The 23,607-nt window shown below is 42.0% G+C and overlaps 1 protein-coding gene across 2 annotated transcripts in view; it reads left to right on the forward strand.

Moving 5' to 3' along the window:
* Positions 1-23,607, forward strand: part of LOC124621862 (protein mini spindles) — a 144,360-nt gene that overhangs the window by 16,545 nt on the left and 104,208 nt on the right. For both annotated transcript variants that reach the window (XM_047147324.1, XM_047147325.1), the window contains exon 3: positions 14,205-14,398. In XM_047147324.1, the coding sequence (XP_047003280.1) occupies positions 14,205-14,398 (194 nt within the window). The remainder of the gene's footprint in view (positions 1-14,204; positions 14,399-23,607) is intronic.

Here is a 23,607-nt window from a genome sequence, read left to right on the forward strand (position 1 = left end):
TTTGGCGAAGTGGACTCCCTGAGCAAGATGTGGTCGGGTTCGTTGCTGATCAAAACTGCTTCAGCTGCCTAATCTACGGCCCTTCGTGCCTGTACCCATCTTGGCACAAGTCCTGTGTCCATTACCCCCACCAGTCTCTAAATATGGTACAAGGTGTGATTTTTCACAGGGACTTCATCCTTCAAACTGATGAGGAACTTTGGGACAATCTCGGACGGCGCGGTGTTCACTTTGATTGGAGTGTCCAGAAGGGTCCTAAAGACAATCACATTGATACTGGTGCCTTTATCCTGGCCTTTGAAGGGGATACCCTCCCTGAGAAAGTTAAGATTATGGTTTATCGATGTGATGTGAAGCCGTACATCCCACCTCCTATGAGGTGTTTCAAGTGCTTATGTTTTGGATACGTCTTCCCGCTGTTCACAGGCCCCTCTCTGTGGTGACTGTGGACGTCCACTCCATGAGGGGAGTCCCTGTGTTCCCCCTCCTGTGTGTGTAAATTGTCATGGTAGTAATTCTCCGCATTCACCAGATTGCCCAGTACATACGAAGGAAAAGAAGATACAGTAGTATAAGTCCCTTGATCGTTTAACCTACACAGAGGCCCGTAAGAAATATACACGTCTTCACCCTGTGTCCATGACATCTAGTTACGCCTTGGTTACATCTTCACCCTTTCCTCCCCCTTCCTTACCCCCATCCTGGACCCCTCCCCTCCCCCCCCTCCCCTGCGGCTCCCACACCTTCTCCTCTGGGTGCTGCTCCCCCTCCCCAACCGGAGAAGTGTCCCACTCCTTCGGCGTCTGCCGGTCAAGGGCGCCTCTCCCGGGATGCCCCTTCCCGGTACCTTCCAGGCCAAAGGTCTGCTGCCGCGCGACGACCGCGAGAGCTGCGGTCTGTCGGCCCCCAGGTCGCCCGGTCTCTTTATGTTCCTGATCTTGCTGCAGCTGGCCCTTTATGACACACAGCCCTCCTCGATCTCAGCCTGAAAAGAAGAAGAAACATAAGTCCCGGGACAAAGAGCCTCTGGTGTCACCAGAGGTCCCTTCCCCGACTTCACAACCGGATTCTGACCTGTCGTTCATGGATGTCGCCCCCTCGTTGTCGGTGACGGGTGGGGACCCGGCGGTATGACTGGCTTTAGCGTGTTCAGCCCCCATTTAAATCATCGTTCTGTGGTTCTACAATGGAATTGTAATGGATACTATCGTCACCTTCTGGAATTGAAATCCCTTCTTTCGTCTTACTCTGCAGCTTGTGTGGTTCTCCAGGAATCTCATTTTACTGATTCTCACTCACCGACGCTCCGTGGGTTCCGTGTTTTCTGTCGAAATCGGGTCGGACCCCTGCAGGCTTCTGGTGGTGTTTGTACGTTGGTCCGTACAGACATTGCTAGCACGTGGATTCCTCTTCAAACTACATTGGAAGCGGTTGCTGTTAGGGTCCACCTAAACTCTGCGATCACAGTTTGCAATCTTTATCTTCCTCCTGACAGGACTCTTACACCTGCTGCCTTAACTGCCCTTCTTCAGCAACTTCCTCCTCCTTGGGGATTTTAATGCTAATAATCCCTTGTGGGGCAGTGCCTTTCCATCTAGACGAGGTCTTCTTATAGACCAGTTTATTGCAGACCACGCCTTGTGCCTTCTTAATGATTGCTCCCCTACTCATTTCAGTGCCGGTCATGGTACCTTTTCTGCCATTGATCTTTCTCTTTCTTCTCCCTCTCTCCTCCCTTCATTACACTGGTCGCCACACGACAACCTTTGTGATAGTGACCATTTCCCGTTGGTTATCTCGCTCCCCGATGGACAGGTTACCTCGTTGGTCTTTCCAACACGCCAATTGGCCTCTATACACTGCGCAGGTCGTGTTTTCTCCCTCTTTGTCGGGTTGTATTGATGACGTCCTACGTGACATGTCTGACACGATTGTTCGCGCTGCTAACCTTGCTGTCCCGCGCTCATCTGGACCATTTCGTCGCCGGCAAGTCCCATGGTGGAGTACGGCCATTGCCATTGCCATTCATGATCGCTGTCGAGCTTTGCAACACTTTAAGAGGCACCCATCCGTAGCCAGCCTTACTACCTTTAAACGCCTCTGTGCTAAAGCCCGTTATTTAATCAAACAGAGCAAGCGGATATGTTGGGAACGATTCGTTTCTTCCCTTGGTTCTACTGTCCCTCTGTCACGGGTATGGGCTACACTTCGCTCTCTCCAAGGTTGCCATCGGCAGTCCACCCTCCCAGGCCTTCACCTCCCAGATGGCCTTTGTACGGTCCCATTAGTTCTTGCAGAACATCTTGTGACCCATTTTGCAGTGGCCTCAGCATCAGCCTCCTATCCAGCTGCTTTCCTTCACCTGAAACAGCGGGCTGAAGCTTCCACCTTATGTTTCACCCCTTGTGGGTCAGAATCTTACAACGAACCTTCTACTGAATGGGAATTTCTTTCTGCACTTCTTCTCATGATACAGCGCCCGGCCCAGATTCCATTCATAACCAACTGCTTCACCATCTCAGTGCTCCACAACAGCAACATCATCTTCAGGTGTTTAACCGTATCTGGCTCCAGGGTGACTTCCCTTCTCAGTGGAGGGATAGCATTGTGGTTCCTGTCCTTAAGCCTGGTAAGAACCCCTTATCTGTTGACAGCTATCGGCCAATTAGTTTGACCAATGTTGTTTGTAAGTTACTTGAACGGATGGTAGCCCGTCGGCTCAATTGGGTCCTCGAATCTCGGGATCTATTGTCCCCTTACCAGTGTGGCTTTCGAGAGGGACGGTCTCCAATCGATCATTTACTTCACTTGGAATCCACAGTTTGGCAGGCTTTTTCCCTGTGCCGCCAGTTGGTTGCAGTGTTTTTTGACCTTCGCAAGGCCTATGACACGGCCTGGCGCCATCACATCTTACTTACCCTTCATCAATGTGGTCTTCAGGGCCCACTCCCAATTTTTATCTGCCAGTTCCTGTTCCATCGGTCGTTCGGAGTTAGAGTTGGTACTGTTTTTAGTTCCCCCACGGACCCAGGAGACGGGCATCCCACAGGGTTCTGTCTTGAGTGTCCTTTTCCTCATTGCTATCGATGGACTTGTGGCCTGTCGGCCCTTTGGTCGCCCCTGCCCTGTATGTGGATGATTTCTGCATTTGGGTTAGTTCCTCTTCGATGGCATCTGCAGAGCGGCAGCTCCAGGGAGCTATACGGCGTGCCTCTGCATGGACCCTCTTACATGGGTTCCAATTTTCTCCTCTAAAATCGCGGGTGGTCCACTTCTGTCGCCGTACTACGATCCACCCTGATCCAGAGCTCTATCTCGATGCCCACCAATTGCCTGTGGTCCCACAGTTTCGTTTCCTGGGTCTTCTTTTTGACAACAAGCTCACTTGGCTGCCCCATATCAGACATCTGAAGGTAGGATGTTTCCGTAAACTCAATGTCCTTCGCTTCCTCTTGGGGTGCGGACCGTTCCCTCCTTCTCCATCTTTACCGTGCTCTAGTTCTGTCTCGCTTGGACTATGGTTGCCAAGTTTATGGTTCAGCTGCTCCTTCCACACTGCACGTGCTGGATCCAGTCCACCATCGTGGTATCCGTTTGGCCACTGGTGCCTTCCCTACTAGCCCTGTTGATAGTCTCCTGGTTGAAGCTGGGATCCCCCCCCCCCCTCCCCCCCATTTCTGTCCGGCGGTCCCAGCTTCTGGTGTCTTATGCACTCACTATCCGTTCCTCTCCCACTCATCCTTCCTATTCTATCCTGTTCCCAGACCATGGACGTCGCCCACCCGACTCCCGCCCTCGGGCGGGTTTACCGGTTGGGCTCCGCCTTGCGTCTCTTCGCCATGATTTTCAGCTTCCTTCTTTGTCCTGTCTTCCTCGCTCCCTCCCCTCCACCCTGCCTTGGTTAGTTCCTCGGCCTCGAATTCGGATGGATCTCCGCCGAGGTTCAAAAGATTCCATCCCCCCCCCCCCCCTCCCCCCCCCCCCGGTGGTGTTCCGTTCCTTTTTCCACCAAATTTTATGGGAGTTTCGGGATGCTGTTGTTTTTTACATTGATGGCTCTGAATCTGCTGATCATGTGGGGTATGCCTTCACGTCCTCTGTCGGAACGAGAAATCATCTGCTGCCACCTACATGTGGCTACATGTACTGCAGAATTGATGGCAATTTCCCAGGCCCTTACCTTTATTAAACAGTCCCAACACAACCGCGTTTTGTTATGTACGGACTCGATGAGTGGCCTTCTTGCTATTGACCAGTGTTTTTCGCACCATCCCTTGGTCTCTGCCATCCATGACCACTTCGGGTCCCTGGCCATGTGGGTATCCCGGGTAATGAGCTCGCTTATCATTTGGCTGGGGGAGCAGTCACTTAACCCCCATTTTCTGTAACCCCTCCTGCAGCAGATTTACGGCTTCACATCAAATCCTACTTCGCACAGTCGTGGGCCAATTCTTGGGAGGCTACTCCCCTGTCTAATAAACTTCGTGCGATTAAGGTGACATCAGGCCCGTGGCGTTCTTCCTTTCGCCTCTCCCGAAAGGACTCGACCACACTGTGTCGTCTCCGCATTGGCCATAGCAAGCTGACCCATGGTTTTCTTTTGCGTGATGAGCCACCCCCACCTTTTTGGTTGTGGAGCCTTCCAGTCGGTAGCCCACATCTTGGTTGAATGCCCCCTTCTTTTGGCTCTGCGTGCTAAGTACAGACTCCCCCACACTTTACCTTTGATGTTGGCTGACGATTCCCGGGTGGTCTCTCTGGTTCTCGGTTTTCTCCGGGAAAGTGGTTTTTATTCTCAGTTTTAAGGTTTTTAATCTCTCTCTGATATTGGGGCAGAGCGGTGAGTGTTTGGGTGTCTCCCACTGTAAGCAGTGTTCGGAGATTCCCGATTCACCTCCCTGACCGAAATCCTCTTTTCTTCCCCTTTTACTCTGTTTTTACCCCCCTTTTTTAATTGGTTAGTCTCCTATTCCCATACGTACTTTCTACATTCTAGCGGTTGTACCTTTTTAAGTCACAGGTGGTCTTGCCTATGCTGCTTCAGCATAGCGTTGGGTTCGTTCTCTTGCTGACTTCCCTCGTTTTGTTTTTACCATTGACAACATGACTGCCCCTTTACATTTTCAGCCTTTTCCCTTTTATTGTTCTAACTTGCCTGAGATGTCATATTAGCGGAATGGACCACATTTGAAACAAGGGACTGGTGACCTTGCTGTTTGGTCCCTTAAGCCTCAAACAACCAACCAACCATTAGTGTAATAATAGTAGATTCATCTTGTTTACTTCATTTGTATACCACAAGACGCTGGGCTGATCAAAGCTCTTGAATTCGTGCTTTGAATTCCTGGGGTTGTTACAATGGTTTTGTAAAATATGAAGTTAATCAGTTTTACTAAGTACACGTAGGATGGAAATGTTACTTGCATGATACCAAAACTGTGATACTCAAAGGACACTCGAAAATCTTTCATGTGTGTTAAGAAAGACTTCACTTCTGAACTACAGCATATATGAAATTAACCTGGGGAGGTTGTGACAAAGTTAAAATTTTGTGTGGATGGTAGTATTGGTCAAAAACAGTGTCAGATGGAAGACTTTGCCATCAAGACAAAATCTTGGGAACCTTCCACTTCAGCCCTTTCCCTAATAATTATGTCTGCTCTTATTCTAAAGAGAAGTCTCTGGAAAGGAGAGCAGTTCTTAGAAAAGTCTCCAGTCAGGCTTTGTTGCCAGAATGGTTCTTTCAATAAGTGCTTTGATTGATGTACCCTGTAGCTTTAATCAGCCAACTACAGTTCCATTGTTAAAAATGTAACAGAAAAATTGTTTAAGATTGTGTTATGTTGGGGTTGGGGGGGGGGGGGGCGCTATGTAATGAGGTCTTTCATACAAAGTTGTCTGCATTTCCAGGCTAAACCATAAGGTTCTCAGGTTGCTTGTTTGAGAATGCGCTTATTTATGGGAAATTTTTTTGGTGGTGAGAAGAAAAATCTTTGACACTCTATTTGTTAAAAGTGAAGTTCCAAGGGGTCTAAATTTATGTAGTGAATAAGTTAAGGGCAGTTAGGACACTCTGTTTCTACGGTAGCTTTTATTTGCATGAAGCTCTACAATTAATTATAAAAACACTTGACTCCTGTTGCTCAACATACCTTATCCCCTGTTTTTACATTCCTCATTCTTCAAAAACTTGCCTTGCAAGCATTCTTCTCCGTTGGCATCAAGACTGTAGAAAGTGGTAAACTTGTCAGTCATTTAATCGAAGTCACTGTGTAAGTGCATGGCAGAGGGTTCACAGAAAAGTTTCGTACAGTTTTTTTGACCATTCTGCTCTCAGATAGCATGTGGGGAAATTGTACACCCAAATCATTTCATGAACACTCTGACTTCTTATTTTATTACAATGGTCATTTCTCCATAGGTAGGTGGGAACAAAAACAATATTTTTGCATTATGAGGAGAAAGGATGAGATTAACACTTTGCAGAATCTTGCTGAAATGAAAAACACCTTTGTTTTAATTAATGCCACTCCAACTTTTGTGTCATATCCATAATACTCTCCCCCTGACTCGTGAAAATACAAACATGCTGCCCTTCTTTGAACTTTTTGAATATCCTTGGTCAGTTCATCTGGTAGTGATCCCAGAATTCCATTCCATACCACGGAGAAATACACAGAGAATGGGTGCGTGTAAAACAGTCTGTTGTAGATTTGTTGCATTTTCTGAGTGTTCTGCATATAAAACAGTTTTTGGTTTGCCTTCCCTACAACATTTCCTGATGTAGTGAACAGCCTATGAAAACATGAGTTTTATTTGGAGGCTGAACTATGTTTGGGAGTATTTTCTTGTATCTGATCCCATTTGATGATAATTTAACAATGAAAACAATCAATTTTTGACAAAATAAGGTGAAGGAAAATGACTGGATAGGTTTAGGAAAAGGGGTAGATTTTGGGAAAGTCACCCCGAACTCTTTGGTAAATCTCCCCTGACCCACAGTTCTGGGTGACTTTCCCAAAATCTACTCCTTTTCCTAAACCTCTCCAGCCCTTGTCCCTCACCCCTCTTCCTTCCCCTTCAAATCTTTATTGATAATTGTTGCAGAAATGTCGTGAGCTGCTGATTTAATGAAATATTGAAGTCTCTTCTGGTGCTAAAACTTTTTGGTTCTAACATATTTGTTGGTGTATTGTGAGAAAAAGTGCCAGAACACCTCAGCTCAGAAGCTGCACTAAATGTGGGCCAGCAGTGGAACCAACAATTATCATATGTGGTGGGGCGTGTGATAGTTAAACCCAAGCCTTGTTGGACCTCCACATCACATTTAACCTGCTTTTCTAGACTGTACACGTCTTGAAGGCTCGTGGAGTTCCTGAATGGTAAACAAGCAGTGCTTCAATTTTCAAATGGCCACTTTCATTGCCTCAGCGATACAGATGGCCGTACCGTAGGTGCAACCAAAAACTGCCTTGCTGTGCTGGCACTACAAACGTCTGAAAGCAAGGGGAAACTACAGCCTTAATTTTTCCCGAGGGCATGCAGCTTTACTGTATGGTTAAATGATGATGGCGTCCTCTTGGGTAAAATATTCCGGAGGTAAAATAGTCCCCCATTTGGATCTCCGGGCGGGGACTATTCAAGAGGACGTCGTTATCAGGAAAAAGAAAACTGGCGTTCTACGGGTCGGAGCGTGGAATGTCAGATCCGTTAACCGGGCAGGTAGATTAGAAAATTTAAAAAGGGAACTGGATAGGTTAAAGTTAGATATAGTGGGAATTAGTGAAGTTTGGTGGCAGGAGGAACAAGACTTTTGGTCAGGTGAGCACAGAGTTATAAACACAAAATCAAATAGGGGTAATGCAGGAGTAGGTTTAATAATGAATAAAAAAATAGGAGTGCAGGTAAGCTACTGCAAACAGCATAGTGAACGCATTATTGTGGCCAAGATACACACGAAGCCCACGCCTACTACAGTAGTAAAAGTTTGTATGCCAACTAGCTCAGCAGATGATGAAGAAATTGAAGAAATGTATGATTAGATAAAAGAAATTATTCAGGTAGTGAAGGGAGACGAAAATTTAAGTCATGGGTGACTGGAATTAGAGAGTAGGAAAAGGGAGAGAAGGAAACATAGTAGGTGAATATGGATTGGAGCTAAGAAATGAGAGGAAGCCGCCTGGTAGAATTTTGCACAGGGCATAACTTAATCATAGCTAACACTTGGTTCAAGAATCTTAAAAGAAGGCTGTATACATGGAAGAAGCCTGGAGATACTAGAAGGTATCAGATTATATAATGGTAAGACAGAGATTTAGGAACCAGTTTTTAAATTGTAAGACATTTCCAGGGGCAGATGTGGATTCTAACCACAATCTATGATTATGAACTGTAGATTAAAACTGAAGAAACTGCAAAAAGGTGGGAATTTAAGGAGACGGGACCTGGATAAACTGAAAGAACCAGAGGTTGTACAGAGTTTCAGGGAGAGCATAAGGAACAATTGACAGGAATGGGGGAAGAAGTACAGTAAAAGAAGAATGGGTAGCCCTGAGGGATGAAGTAGTGAAGGCAGCAGAGGATCAAGTAGGTAAAAAGATGAGGGCTAGTAGAAATCCTTGGGTAACAGAAGAAATATTGAATTTAATTGATGAAAGGAGAAAATATAAAAATGCAGTAAATGAAGCAGGCAAAAAGGAATAGAGAAGTCTCAAAAATGAGATCGACAGGAAGTGCAAAATGGCTAAGCAGGGATGGCTAGAGGACAAATGTAAGGATGTAGCGGCTTATCTCACTAGGGGTAAGATAGATACTGCCTACAGGAAAATTAAAGAGACCTTTGGAGATAAGAGAACCACTTGTATTAACATCAAGAGTTCATATGGAAACCCAGTTCTTAGCAAAGAAGGGAAAGCAGAAAGGTGGAAGGAGTATATAGAGCGTCTATACAATGGCGATGTACTTGAGGACAATATTATGGAAATGGAAGAGGATGTAGATGAAGATGAAATGGGAGATACGATACTGCGTGAAGAGTTTGACAGAGCACTGAAAGACCTGAGTCGAAACAAGGCCCCGGGAGTAGACAACATTCCATTAGAACTACTGATGGCCTTGGGAGAGCCAGTCCTGACAAAACTCCACCATCTGGTGAGCAAGATGTATGAGACAGGCGAAATAGCCCCAGACTTCAAGAAGAATATAATAATACCAATCCCAAAGAAAGCAGGCTTTGACAGATGTGAAAATTACCGAACTATCAGTTTAATAAGTCACAGCTGCAAAATATTAACGCGAATTCTTTACAGGCGAATGGAAAAACTAGTAGAAGCCGACCTCGGGTATGACCAGTTTGGATTCCGTAGAAATGTTGGAACACGTGAGGCAATACTGACCCTACGACTTATCTTAGAAGAAAGATTAAGGAAAGGCAAACCTACGTTCCAGCATTTGTAGACTTAGAGAAAGCTTTTGACAATGTCGATTGGGATACTCTCTTTCAAATTCTGAAGGTGGCAGGGGTAAAATACAGAGAGCGAAAGGCTATTTACAATTTGTACAGAAACCAGATGGCAGTTATGAGTCGTGGGACATGAAAGGGAAGCAGTGGTTGGAAAGGGAGTGATACAGGGTTGTAGCCTTTCCCAGATGTTATTCAATCTGTATATTGAGCAAGCAGTAGAGGAAACAAAAGAAAAATTTGAAGTAGGTATTAAAATCCATGGAGAAGAAATAAAAACTTTGAGGTTCGCCGATGACATTGTAATTCTATCAGAGACTGCAAAGGAATTGGAAGAGCAGTTGAACGGAATGGACAGTGTCTTGAAAGGGGATATAAGATGAACATCAACAAAAGCAAAGCGAGGGTAATGGAATGTAGTCGAATGAAGTCGGGTGATGCTGAGGGAATTAGATTAGGAAATGAGACACTTAAAGTAGTAAAGGAGTTTTGCTATTTGGGGAGCAAAATAACTGATGATAGTCGAAATAGAGAGGATATAAAATGTAGACTGGCAGTGGCAAGGAAAGCGTTTTTGAAGAGGAGAAATTTAACATCGAGGATAGATTTAAGCGTCAGGAAGTCGTTTGTGAAAGTATTTGTATGGAGTGTAGCCATGTATGGAAGTGAAACGTGGACGATAAATAGTTTGGACAAGAGGAGGATAGAAGCTTTTGAAATGTGGTGCTACAGAAGAATGCTGAAGATTAGATGGGTAGATCACGTAACTAATGATGAAGTATTGAATAAAATTGGGGAGAAGAGGAGTATGTGGCACAACTTGACAAAAAGAAGGGACCGGTTAGTAGGACATGTTCTGAGGCATCAAGGGATCACAAATTTAGCATTGGAGGGCAGTGTGGAGGGTAAAAATCGTAGAGGGAAACAGAGATGAATACACTAAGCAGATTCAGAAGGATGTGGGTTGCAGTAAGTACTGGGAGATGAAGAAGCTTGCACAGGATAGGGTAGATGGAGAGCTGCATCAAACCAGTCTCAGGTCTGTAGACCACAACAACAACAACAACAACAACAACACTTTTATTGGCACAGAGCATCAGTATGAGATGGTCTTTCGTTGGCTTGTTAGCAGGCAATGCATTCTCCTCTGCTGTTACAAAGGTACGCTTCGGCATCTTTTTCCGGAGTAGACCCATCTTGTCACAGTTGAAAACCTGTTGTGGCAGATAACCCTCAGAATCCATGAGCATCTTGAAGTTGGTGATGACATTCTCTGCTGATGACTTTCTCTGCTGCCTTTGTGGGAGCTGGCTGCTTCACCATGCGTTACAATGCTGTGGTTGCCGGTTCTTGTCTTAAACTTTTCAAACCACCCATGGCTTCCCTGAAACACTTCTTCGGCTGTTGATGATCCAGGTGTCTTCTTAACGAGGTTAGCAAAAAAATTCTCACCCTCCCACTAATGATGTTCTCATTAACAGTGTTGTCTTGGAATTCCTTTTCATTTATCCATGTAAGGAGCAATCTTTCGACATCGTCCAGAATACGAAACCATTGATTACTCTTGTCACTCCCTTTGAAGCATCTGTTTCCTTAATCTTGGCCTTGTTGTTGTGGACAGTGCTAAATCAACAACACTCACTCCACATTCACATTTTCCATAGATTTTACTTTTCATTTCTAACGTAATTTTCTTTCTCTTATGGTTGTCTTCTTGCGACTTTATCTTTGGGGGGGGGGTAAATTACTTCACCAAAATCTCTATTGTTTTAACGTTTCTAAGTAATCTTGCATATCTGAGATATGGTTACGTGTATCTTCGATGTCCTGGGCAAATAGTTACTATATATGTTCTATCTTAACGTCTACCTCTTTAAACTATCCTTGAACCTCCTCCTTGACTAAATCCCATCATTTTTGTGTTTCAAACTGGATATCCTTATGTAACTAAAAGATTGCTTCTATACTAGAAATCTCATCTACTTTCCGGGATACCAGGTCTAATGCTTGTTCGTGAGTATTAATATTATTTGATAAATATTTTTATTGGATTTAATACTATCAGATTACTCTTCTTCAGTGGCTTTAATACTATTTGAAAATTTGTCTAATGTATTTAACTTTCCAGCTTGAGCGTTACTACAGTTTGATAATTCTTAGATTTTCTTCAGTATTTCTGACATAATGCTATCCAGTGATTCCTTAGTGGATGCTGTTGTCGTCCATTACTGTTCCTTTATAGCGTGTAGAAAAATTCCCGTGACCAGTCACAATAAAAGATATTTTCGACAAATGTTGTCTTGCCACATATTTTGTGAGTGATAAGACATACAGTTAAGAAGTACAACTTGGAGCTGTTTACAGCTCACATAATTCAATGAACAGCAAACTGCACTGCACTGCCGACATGTTTCGCCCGAGCTCAGTGACATAGCGATGAGTTACTGTGTTCTCATTGGGTAGTCAGCTTACCAGCTGCTGCACTACAAAGCAAAGCTGTGCTGTTGGATCCTTTTGGAGATCACTGCTGGAGCTATAATGTTGAAGTTACAATCTGCAGTTCTTCCATGTCGTCAGCTTCTTCTTAATGCATGTGCCAGATGTTGCTTAAGCACATGAAAACCTAACATCGTTGACCCTTTTGCCACGGTCAACTATTATGTTATGTGTTGTCCAAATCTCTTTATAAATATTTGATATCTTGTGGTTTTATCACAAAGTAAACTTATTTCTTCTTGAATAGTGAAATCAGTTCAGGCACACTACTGCATCTGCCTGCTTATCCCTTCAGTTGTTGACTTTGGTTACTCTAGGCAACATTGTATGTTCTTTTATTTTCATCAAATTTCTTGGAAAATTACAAATGCTCTGTCTCATTTTTGCACCACAAATTTGTGTCCTCCACTAGGGAGCCAATATGTGTTTGGTGGGTTTTAAATTATACTCCACACATGATCTGTCATCCTAATGCCTGTCTATCAACTTTACCTCATATTTAATTTTCGGTCACCTTTCTTGAAGTTAATTCCTTTCATGCTCCTGCTATGCCGTGCCTCAGAATCTTGCTGTTTGACTACTAGACCTTCTTGCAATGTATGGGTGTTGGAAGAGAGCTCCAGTATGTCCAAGGTACTAAATGACACAAATGCCTTAATGGTAACTCTTCCGTGTTTTATGTACAATGCGTTTCATGTACAATGATAGGTGAAAAGATATCTTTTACTCCTTAGCTCGTGACAGATTATTACATATGTCTTGCTTTTACTGTAGCAATTGAGAGAAAATGACTGTTCTTTTAATGATTTTCAGTTGTCTATCATAATTTGCATTCTTACGCGCATCTCTTCAGACTGTGACCTGTCAGGCTCTGCTGAGCTGTGACATCCCAGGAACAAGTGCTACATCCCAGCAGTGGGAGAGGTCTATTCGCAGTCATACCTTACTGATGTCGGGAGCTGATGTGGCTTACAGTTCACCTGCACTTGCATAAAATGAGAGTGCGCACAGTGGGACATTCTACACTTCACTACCTAAACTAAGTTTTCACTTCTCGCGAACATCTTTCGTTGGCCTAAGAGGATAAAAGTAAAACATGTTGTTCCTAAGAATTCCATGGTACAGCTCAGTAGGACTGTGAAGTCATTTTAAAATATTATCTGTTATGAGGCAGTAATTTTCCTTTTCTAACACACTATTTCCCATTATCTTAACAGATATGGAGGCTAAAATTCTAGTTGCTATGTGCAGTTGTCAGACCAGCTCCATAAAACCAGGTACAATCTAGAGTGACCAGCCTCGCACACTGGTGGACCATCATTTTTTAGTAGTATTGTTAGGTGTGCAGTGATACCAGCAGGTCAAGGAGTATTGGTGGAACATAGTAGTGCTCAGGTGTGTTTACCTTGTCTGTTGACAAGATTTGCTTCGGGTGAGTTCTCTTCTCTACAGTACTGCAGCAAGTGACACTTAAAAACACCGTCACTCTTAAATGAGTAAGGTTTAATGATTGTGCATAATTGACTGTGCTGACGTGACTCACAGAAAAGTGCTGTTATGGGAAATAACTCGTATGACATAAAAACACATTTGGCTTTTCTTGTGTATGTGGGAGAGACTACTTTACCCTAAGTGTAACCTTGTCACTTAAGTCAGTCAAAATTTGTAAAATTGGAAATCACTCTCATGACAAGTTTCTTTTCTTTCTTTGTCTCCAACTTTGGCATTATAATTTCAGTTTTGTAAAATGTAAGGAAAATAACATAGTTTCCAATTCTTTTTAGAAACATTCCCCTTGAATTGGTTTATTTGTCTTCTCTTTAGTAATAATTGCTGCCACCAACTGACAATCAGGAAAGCACATCTGTGTGTATATACTGAAACATTGTTATTGTAAGTACGTCAGAATAAAAAGTATGAATATTTACCTCTTTTGCTTATGGGTTGATAATAGTGTAGCCAACCGTATTATGTAACACCAAAATTTGTGTGTTGCATGTACTCTCTACTGCAGTTGCATCTATATCAGCAGACCGATAGTGTGGGTACAAAGTAGAAAACATGTTGTGTTTATGTACCTCAAGCTTCCGGGTAAATTCGTAGAAGCTTTTGTAACAAAAATGAGGATAGGAAATTGCTCGCTTTTAGGTCTTGTATGTGCACACGAGTGGTGTGGCAGCTCTTCCCTCTGTCCCATTTTGGAATAGCTATTTGTAATTTGATTTTTTTTTTCCCTATTGTGTTTCAGCAATGGAAGGCCAGACTACATGGCTATGAAGAAGCAGCTAAAATCTTTCGTCAAGTTGATGATGAGAAATCCCCGGAATTTGCTAAATATTTAGGTCTGCTGAAGAAATTTGTTGTGGACAGCAATGCAGTTGCTCAAGAAAAAGGCTTGGAGGCTGTGCTGGCATTTGTTGAAAACTCTGCTTCAGCTGGAAAGTATGTGCTAAACTAAGCTTATTATACTATGTGTTTTAGAAATGATTTGTTGATGCACATTTTTTACTTTTTCTTCTGCATAATTAATGTTCTTTCATGGGACTCCAGGCAGGCAGACTATCTCCCTCCTTATTTACACTTAATAGAATTTAATTATTTGCTGTATTGCCTCTATGGCTCCAACTCCCCACCCTGCACCTGTGAAAAGAAGAGGGGGGAAATCTTCCTTTTGTGCTTAATTGCACTTCCATTCCACTTATCATTTATCTTCCTCTTAGTCAATCTTTAGTTCTGTGACATTCTCTGGACTAAGACATAGTGCTTGTTAATGTACTGTCTTTGAACTCCTCTCGTACATGTCCACCTTAATTTTTATGCCCTCCCTCTCCTTCTCTCAACCTGGAGTCTTGTCGTGTGTGTCTCCTATGTTCTTTCCTCCATAGCCGTATTTAACTTTGATGTTGGAAACAACTATGTTAATTATGCAGCACGTGAATAGTTCAAAGTTGATTTTGATTCCAAACATGCTATCTGCCTAAGTAACTAAAAGTCACTCAAAAGACCTATTATAAAAAGTTATTGCACCTGCCAGAATGCCAGATATCTAAAAGATAATTTCAGTGATGTTCTGTAAATCTGATATTTTGCAGTGGGCCTGTAAAGTATTCGTGAAATATGGAAATTTTCTTGTGTTGTTGATGTTCTTAAATAACAAAAATATTGCCAGCACAGATCAACCAAATGTCAAAATTCCTTTCACAATGGATTGCTTTTTTTCATTGTTTCCAGGGATATTATTTTTTTAAAATTGATAATGTGTTTATTTATTGGCAACTTTTATTGTCTTACCAAAACATAAAAAATGGAGAGGAGTGGAGTTTGAACCCACTTGTGCAGAATTTAAATGATCTAAATACGAGTGTTATGTCCAATAGCCATTGCCACAGTTATCGAGAGCCTTTCGCCTCATATGTGTCTGCAGTAAATTTAAATTACTTATTCTTCAAGTTCTTGGAAATAATTTTATTGCAGGCCTGAAGCATATATATTTTTGAGTTTTACGGTGAAACCATCTGATCCAAAACACGCCCGGTGTCTAGATCTTGTAGGTACTGTAGATATTTTTGTTTAAGGTATAATTACTTCAACAAAACCTATTTCCTGCTGTCGGGAAACACTGATTCTGGTTTATAGTTGTCTGTAGTGAATATTCCTTAATCCTAGGATTAAACCTCATTTTTTTTCAAAATTATTTGCTTTATTGCCCTGTTATATCACGTGGTGGTGGTGGTGGTGGTGGTGGTGGTGGTGGTGGTGGTCCAGAAGACTGGTTTGTTCCTCCTTGAATTAACGAGCATTGCACTCTTATTTAATTGTATAGCCGAAAGAGTTGGCCTGCAGGAATTGTGAAATGAACCCTGTCATCTAGGATCACATACCACAAAAGGGCGCAGATTGACCACGGGATGGGGAAACTCGCAGGCATCTATTGTCTACTGAGGCCCAAGCGCTGTAGTGTGTGAGTGAGACAGACGAGAACCTATGTCATAGGGAAATTTAGTAGAAGACTTTTGTGGCCAAGGAGACATAGCAGTGTTAAATATGGCGGACTTAAGATCGACCATAAATGGAAACATTTATGAAAACCATTGAATTCTGTAGTAATGCAAGGAATCAAGCCACAGTAATTTTAATCTGCCATCCTCCGTAAATTTTCATGGTGATCCCAATATAACTTGAATATTGATCACATCTCTAATAGTTTAGGATTTACTTTAAAATGAAATTAACAAGTATTGTAACGAAGACCTGAATGCTAAAATCTGAACACTTTGGTCAATCTCAACGAGTGACATTTCATATAGAATTGCATCAGTAAAATTACAAGTTTTGTAAATATCAACTCTGTAACTTTATTTGTTTAAAAGCATCAGATCATTTCCTCCACACAACACATTGAACGATTACAGCATGACCCCTTATTGAATCATTAAGTAATAGATTTGTTGTAAAATTTAGTGCATAATAGTTAATTTTATTCTGTAATTATTTATCAGAAAGCACATTGGTGCAAGGCTACTGGCCATAACATTCAAAGCTAAGAAGGAAATTGTATTGGTTTTATGTAAAAGAATTTAATGTTTATGTAATGGATAATATTGTTACTTTATTTAGAAATTGAAAGTGGCCAAGCTTTGATTATTTAAATATGTTAAAATTTAATGTAATGTAGAATAAGCTGTAGCCAATCAGATGGATAGCTTTGGGAAAGGGAACTGCATTAGTCAGTTGAGCGAAGATGTGTGGCGCACAAGAAACACGGCCGGAGACGGGCAGAGAGTGACAGTTCTGGTCGAGACACCAAAGGGGACAGTCGGTCTTCAGGTAATTAGGAAGGGAAATGACTTGGAACATTTCGCGTTGTGTGGTATAGTGGGAATTAGGCTGTGACCGGTGAGCAGCCGTGCGCCTGGTCTGAACTCTCAGCCAGACAATTTAACCAAAGGGTCACGAGTGTCTAATTTAGGGCATTTAATGAGACACGTGGTTCAACCCCTCAACAAGTTTGGGCCAAGAAATTTTGACGGAAAGGAACCGCATGTGAGCCCGAACAACTTTAGGATGTTAGCTCGCAACCTCTCCATTTGTGCATAATAGCTGCAACCTCGATCCAGTCTATTTGACCCTTAAGAATGGCAAGAGTCAAGATGAGAATGAAATTCCCACTAAACTTATCAAAGGGAGACGAAGCCATCTGCTCAAAAATCCTCAAGCTAATAGAATAATCTCTACAAAACAGGCAGTACCAGAGGAATGGAAGGTAGCTGTAATATACCCCATACGTAAAAACAAAGATAAATTAATATGTGACGATTATAGGAGCATAGCATTACTAAACATCTGCTACAGCTGTCTCCAACTGTCCACTTAAATGAATGAAACCCTTGGTGATGGAGGTAATTGGAGAGTAGAGAGGTGGTTTCCAAACAGGATGAGTAAGCACTGACCAGACTTTTGTTTTAAAACTGACCAGGCTTTTGTGTTAAAACAGCACTGTGAGAAAATGTATGAATGCAGCCGAGAACTACACCCTCTCTTCACAGACTTCGAGAAGAGTGTAACAGAGAACTTTCAGGTTGTTCAAATAAACAATGAAAATATTACTGATGTGGTCAGTGCAGGTAGGATTGCCCACATAGTGTGCAAGCAAGAAGAAAAGTATTCAGATTTTGGTATCAGTGGCATCGAGGTTTGGGCTTCAAATTAGTACCAAAAGAAGGAAGCAAGCTACAAAACTCTTCGGATGTAACAGTGAACTGTACCAGGTATAAAAATGAGAAAGAATTCGAATACCTTGGACTGGCTCTTTTTTTACTGAATCAGCATCAACTGAAGCAGAAATTACGGCAAGAATGCGGGTGGGAAACGATGCTATTTCTCGCTAAACCCAGTGTTAAAATGTAGAAACATTTCATAACTACTAGAACTAAGGCTGTATAAACATTAATGATATTGTCACATAGAAGAAGGTGTAATTAGATGAATGACGAACACTAACTTCACTTAACGAAGGTTTATTCAGCACTTGCACAAACCAGAGGGCGGAGTGAACTGCCTCCAGCCAGAACACATACAGTGTATATACAGCTACAGAACATTCCAGTACAATGTTTCTTGACATTTGTGGATACTTCTAGAATGTAATCGAACCAAATATAGAAATTAAAATTGTACAGTCCAGGTGGGTTTTGACCTCATGCAATCCATGCAACAGTTTAGTATCATAACCACTACACCACAGTGCTACTCGGCTTCTTCTGCAACAATATTATTACTATATGGTTATCAAACCTGGCGCACATGAAAACAGGACTAACAGATTGCTTACATTTGAGAAAGATCCTCAGGAAAGTATATGGACCAGTCTGGGATCCAGCTGTTGGAGAATGGAGTAGACCATGACAACACAGAACTAGAACTTTACAAGGAGTCTAACATCATTGGAGTGATAAAAAGCAAGACCACAATGGGGTGGACACATAGTGAGGATGAGAAAAAAAGATGGCCCAAAATTTCAGGAGACTGGATCCCATTAGACGGCAGACCAATGAGGAGACCTAAGAAAATGTGAATGGATGGGGTAAAACAAGACCTGCTGGTGCTGGAATTGATGGAGAATTGGAGACACACAGAAACGGATGAAGAGCCCTAACGGTGGTGGTACATGGTGCTCTGGGCCTGATGCGTGAAGTAAGTACTGTATTCATGCCTTGGTCTCATTCTAAAATTCTTCCTTTCAGTGCCAAACAGGTGATTCTTTGGTACCTCAGTGTGTGCCCTATCAACTGATGCCTTCTTTAGTCAATAATTTTTTTCTGCTTTGATTCAGTATGGCCTCAATTATTCTATCAGCCCATCTAACCACAAACATTCTTCTGCAGCACCAATTTCAAAGTTTTAGTCTCTAATTGTAGTAACTGCTTTCTGTCCACACTGCATTTCTGTACAACACAGATACATTCTGAAGATGTCTTAACATCAGTATTTGGTGTTAACAAATGTATTGTTTTTAGAAATGATTTTCGTGCTGTTGGCAGCCTCCATTTTATGTCTTCCTTACTTTAGTAAGCCTTTTGCTGCCCAAATAGCAAAACTCCTCTACTGCTTCAATTTTATTTATTTAGTCCTTCGATCATACATAGTACAATGTACAAGATGATATTGGAATTAATTCTAGTGATCACAGTGGACAGTTTTTCAGAATTTATATAGTTCTGTGTTATACATTACGGAAGTTATAGCACTATACATTTATTGCGGTTCAAGTATTCTCTTACTGAATAGAAGCAGTGATACTGTAAATATGCTCTAACAGATCTTTCAAAAGTATTAATGTTTAGTATACATTTTGTATCATTTGGTAGCTTGTGGAATAATTTTATTCCCAAGTAGCATGTACTGTCCTGATAAACTATTGTTAGCTGGGAGTAAATGCATATTAACTTTTAATCTAGTGTTGTGATTATGTAAGTCACAGTTTTTTCTAATACTCTATCATTTCTGATTACATTTCTTTTAGTATACATTAGTGTGTTAAGAATAAATATGCAGCGTAGTGGTAGCACTTGGTGTTTTAGATATTAATGTACATGACTTGTCTAGTTCTGCTCCCTGTAATCCTAATGGTTCTTGTATAGATCCTGAAGACACCAGACCTGCTAGTGAATTCCCCCAGAATATGAGTCCATGTTTTGTGTACATTAAGATATGCATAATAAGCAGACATTAGAGCCTGTCATTTATGTATTCTTTTAGTGTCCTTAAAAATTAGCAGTGTGTATTCAGCTTGGTATTAACATGTTAAATATGTTTGTCCCACTTTAGGTCACTTTGATTCTGAATGCCAAGAAATTTTGTTACTTCTGTATTTGTGATGGGTTGTTGATTGATGGTAATATTTGGATAATGCATGTATTGTTTTGAGAGTTATGGAACTGTAATGTTACTGTTTCCTGTTTATTATAAGCTGATTCACTGCAGACCATTTACTTAGTTGATTTTTTACAGAGTTTACTTTATAAATTAGGAAAAGGAGAGTTCCTGTTACTGATCCTTGAGGTACCCCATGAGTGATTGGCTGTTCTTCTGTTAGGTATTCTGAGATTTTGTTTTTCCATCGACATGTCTAATGCATACTTTTTGTTTGTGGTCACTAGGAACTGAATGAATCCATTCATTTGCTAATTCCCTAATGCCATAGTATTCAAGTTTGTTTAGAAGAGTTCTGTGGGTTACCATGTCGAAAGCTTTAGTCTAAAAATATACTTACACCGTTGTTGTTTCTCATCAATGGCTTTTAAAACAGTGGTTATGCAATAGTAGAGGGTGACTCGGAGGATTTCTTTCTTCGGAAACCATGTTGAGAACTGTCTAGTATTCCATTTTTGTTTATATACTTTCTTGACTTATTGTTCATTATTTTTTTTTCCAGCACTTCTAAAAAATAGGCTGTTAATGTAATGGGCCAATAGTTTCACTTTCTTTGTCACCAGCTTTGACTATTGGAGTAACTCTGGATTTTTAGCTGATTAGGGAAGAAGGCTGTTTCTAATGAGCAGTTACATATGAGTGAGGGGTCAATACTGTGTTGGAGGTTTTAGATCTGTAACAGCGTTGACCTTTCCCTCCCTGCTCATACCTTATCACATAACAGGCTCATAAAAATCAAAACCTAGCCTTATTTAACATAATTTTAGTTTTGAAACATGAGTAAGACTCTCATTTTCAAGCATTTTAAATGGTTCCAGAATGTATGTGAAAGGTACAAAGACTTCAAGGTTTGAATTTATACAACTTCGGTGCACTCTGTATTGTACTGAAAGTAGCCAGTCAATGATCTAAAAATGTGTTGCACTGCTACAGTGTCTTCTTTGATATAGAGTGATGCCTTCCTGTTGAACCAGTAGGAACTGGAGCACTTGCAGTCTTCAAAACATTGTGAACAGGAAGTGAGCGCTGATGGTGTTGTTGCTGTCCTTCAGCTGGAAACCTATATCCAGCAGCTGGTCCATGTGGTAGCATTAAGTGCACTAAAATTTAGTTTAACTCATAACTGGTGTCTATAGTCTCTGCAATACACCAGTCACAGTCATACAAACATGCCACGAACAATCCCCTTCCCAGGTTGTGAATCTGAATATTATCTTGCTGTTTCTGAGGTGTTGGCCAACGAACGAAATTTCTTCTTTCTAACTCGCTTTACATCACAGACTGCTAATGACTTCACAAGCCTAATCAATGTGTCGTATGTCACAAGCTCCAGTAAGTTCTTCAAAGTTACCACACAAAGTTCAAAATTCGCGCAGTACACACACGTAAATGGACATGTCTAGGTGGGTGTGGAACTACCCACTTGGGTCATAGTGTATAAAATTTTGATGTTCCGATATCTGAAGTTGTATAGTTGCTCTTGTAAATTGCAAAAGTTTCTTTAATACTGTGAGTCATGTACCTCTTCACTTTTACACCTTTTTGACCTTAACTGTTACAGTGTCAGTGTCTTTTTTTGTTTTTGTTTTTTGGCACTCTGGCAAGAACAGCCCCTTCTATCTTCCAGTTAAAATGACTGCACAATTTGAACTTCAGCTGCTTCTGTAGGATGACCATAATAGGGATCTGGTCTTCCGAAGACTTCTTTTATAGACCTCACATTTCTTGATTTGTCTAACATGTACTTACATACTGATAGAATGTGGTTCAAAATTGTTTTCTTTGAAAGTGTCTCTGGAATAGTAGTTAAAACTTGCACCTTTTCACTGTAGGATGCACAATATTTAACAGCTGAATTGACGTTTGTGAAAAATTCCTAGCAAGAGGTGCAAGAGTGCTTTGGTTTGTTTCCCTCTGAAGATGGCATTTCTACTTGGAAGAGTATGGTCAGTTTTGCTGTAGTGTATTCATCCATAGCTTCAGTTATTTCTTGCGCTTCATTGATGCATAGAACTTGTGACCCTACTTCACTGACCACGGTTTCTTAACAGGACTAACACCTACCTCAGTAGTTGACTGATTAAGGGTATTTAATTCTTCCTGTATTGATGCAAAATCTTCACCTGCACCATGGGAGGCTTCACCTTGTTAAGGTATTATCATTGTTATTCTGTCAAAACATTTAGAACACAAAAAGTCATAACTGGAAACATCTTCACTTTGAAACCTTCGTCAAATGAGAACACTTATTCCAACCTGAACAGAGTTTGTGTTTTTTTTCCACGTGGGAAAAATATATCTAAAAACAAAGATGATGTGACTTACCAAACGAAAGCGCTGGCAGGTCGATAGACACACAAACATACACACAAAATTCAAGCTTTCGCAACCCACGGTTGCTTCGTCAGGAAAGAAGGAAGGAGAGGGAAAGATGGAAAGGATGTGGGTTTTAAGGGAGAGGGTAAGGAGTCATTCCAATCCTGGGAGCAGAAAGACGTATCTTAGGGGGGAAAAAAGACAGGTATACACTCGCGCACACACCCATATCCAACCCCACATACACAGACACAAGCAGAAATTTATAAAGGCAAAGAGTTTCGGCAGAGATGTCAGTTGAGGCAGAAGTACAGTGGCAAAGATGTTGTTGAAAGACAGGTGAGGTAGGAGCAGCGGCAACTTGAAATTAGCGGAGGTTGAGGCCTGGCGGATAACGAGAAGAGAGGATATACTGAAGGGCAAGTTCCCATCTCCGGAGTTCTGACAGGTTGGTATTAGTGGGAAGTATCCAGATAACCCGGACAGTGTAACACTGTGCCAAGATGTGCTGGCCGTGCACCAAGGCATGTTTAGCCACAGGGTGATCCTCATTACCAACAAACACTGTCTGCCTGTGTCCATTCATGCGAATGGACAGTTTGTTGCTGGTCATTCCCACATAGAATGTGTCACAGTGTAGGCAGGTTAGTTGGTAAATCACGTGGATGCTTTCACACATGGCTCTGCCTTTGATCGTGTACACCTTCCGGGTTACAGGACTGGAGTAGGTGGTGGTGGGAGGGTGCATGGGATAGGTTTTACACCGGGGGCAGTTACAAGGGTAGGAGCCAGAGGGTAGGGAAGGTGGTTTGGGGATTTCATAGGGATGAACTAAGAGGTTACGAAGGTTAGGTGGACGGTGGAAAGACACTCCTGGTGGAGTGGGGAGGATTTCATGAAGGATGGACCTCATGTCAGGGCAGGATTTGAGGAAGTCGTATCCCTGCTGGAGAGCCACATTCAAGAGTCTGATCCAGTCCTAGAAAGTATCCTGTAACAAGTGGGGCACTTTTGTGGTTCTTCTGTGGGAGGTTCTGGATTTGAGGGGATGAGGAAGTGGCTCTGGTTATTTGCTTCTGTACCAGGTCGGGAGGGTAGTTGCAGGATGCGAAAGCTGTTTTCGGATTGTTGGTGTAATGGTTCAGGGATTCTGGGCTGGAGCAGATTCGTTTGCCATGAAGACCTAGGCTGTAGGGAAGGGACCGTTTGATGTGGAATGGGTAGCAGCTGTCATAATGGAGGTACTGTTGCTTGTTGGTGTGTTTGATGTGGACAGACGTGTGAAGCTGGCCATTGGACAGATGGAGGTCAATGTCAAGGAAAGTGGCATGGGATTTGGAGTAGAACCAGGTGAATCTGATGGAACCAGAGGAGTTGAGGTTGGAGAGGAAATTCTGGAGTTG

Source organism: Schistocerca americana, chromosome 7, assembly GCF_021461395.2.
Source record: "Schistocerca americana isolate TAMUIC-IGC-003095 chromosome 7, iqSchAmer2.1, whole genome shotgun sequence".
Lineage (NCBI taxonomy): Eukaryota > Metazoa > Arthropoda > Insecta > Orthoptera > Acrididae > Schistocerca > Schistocerca americana.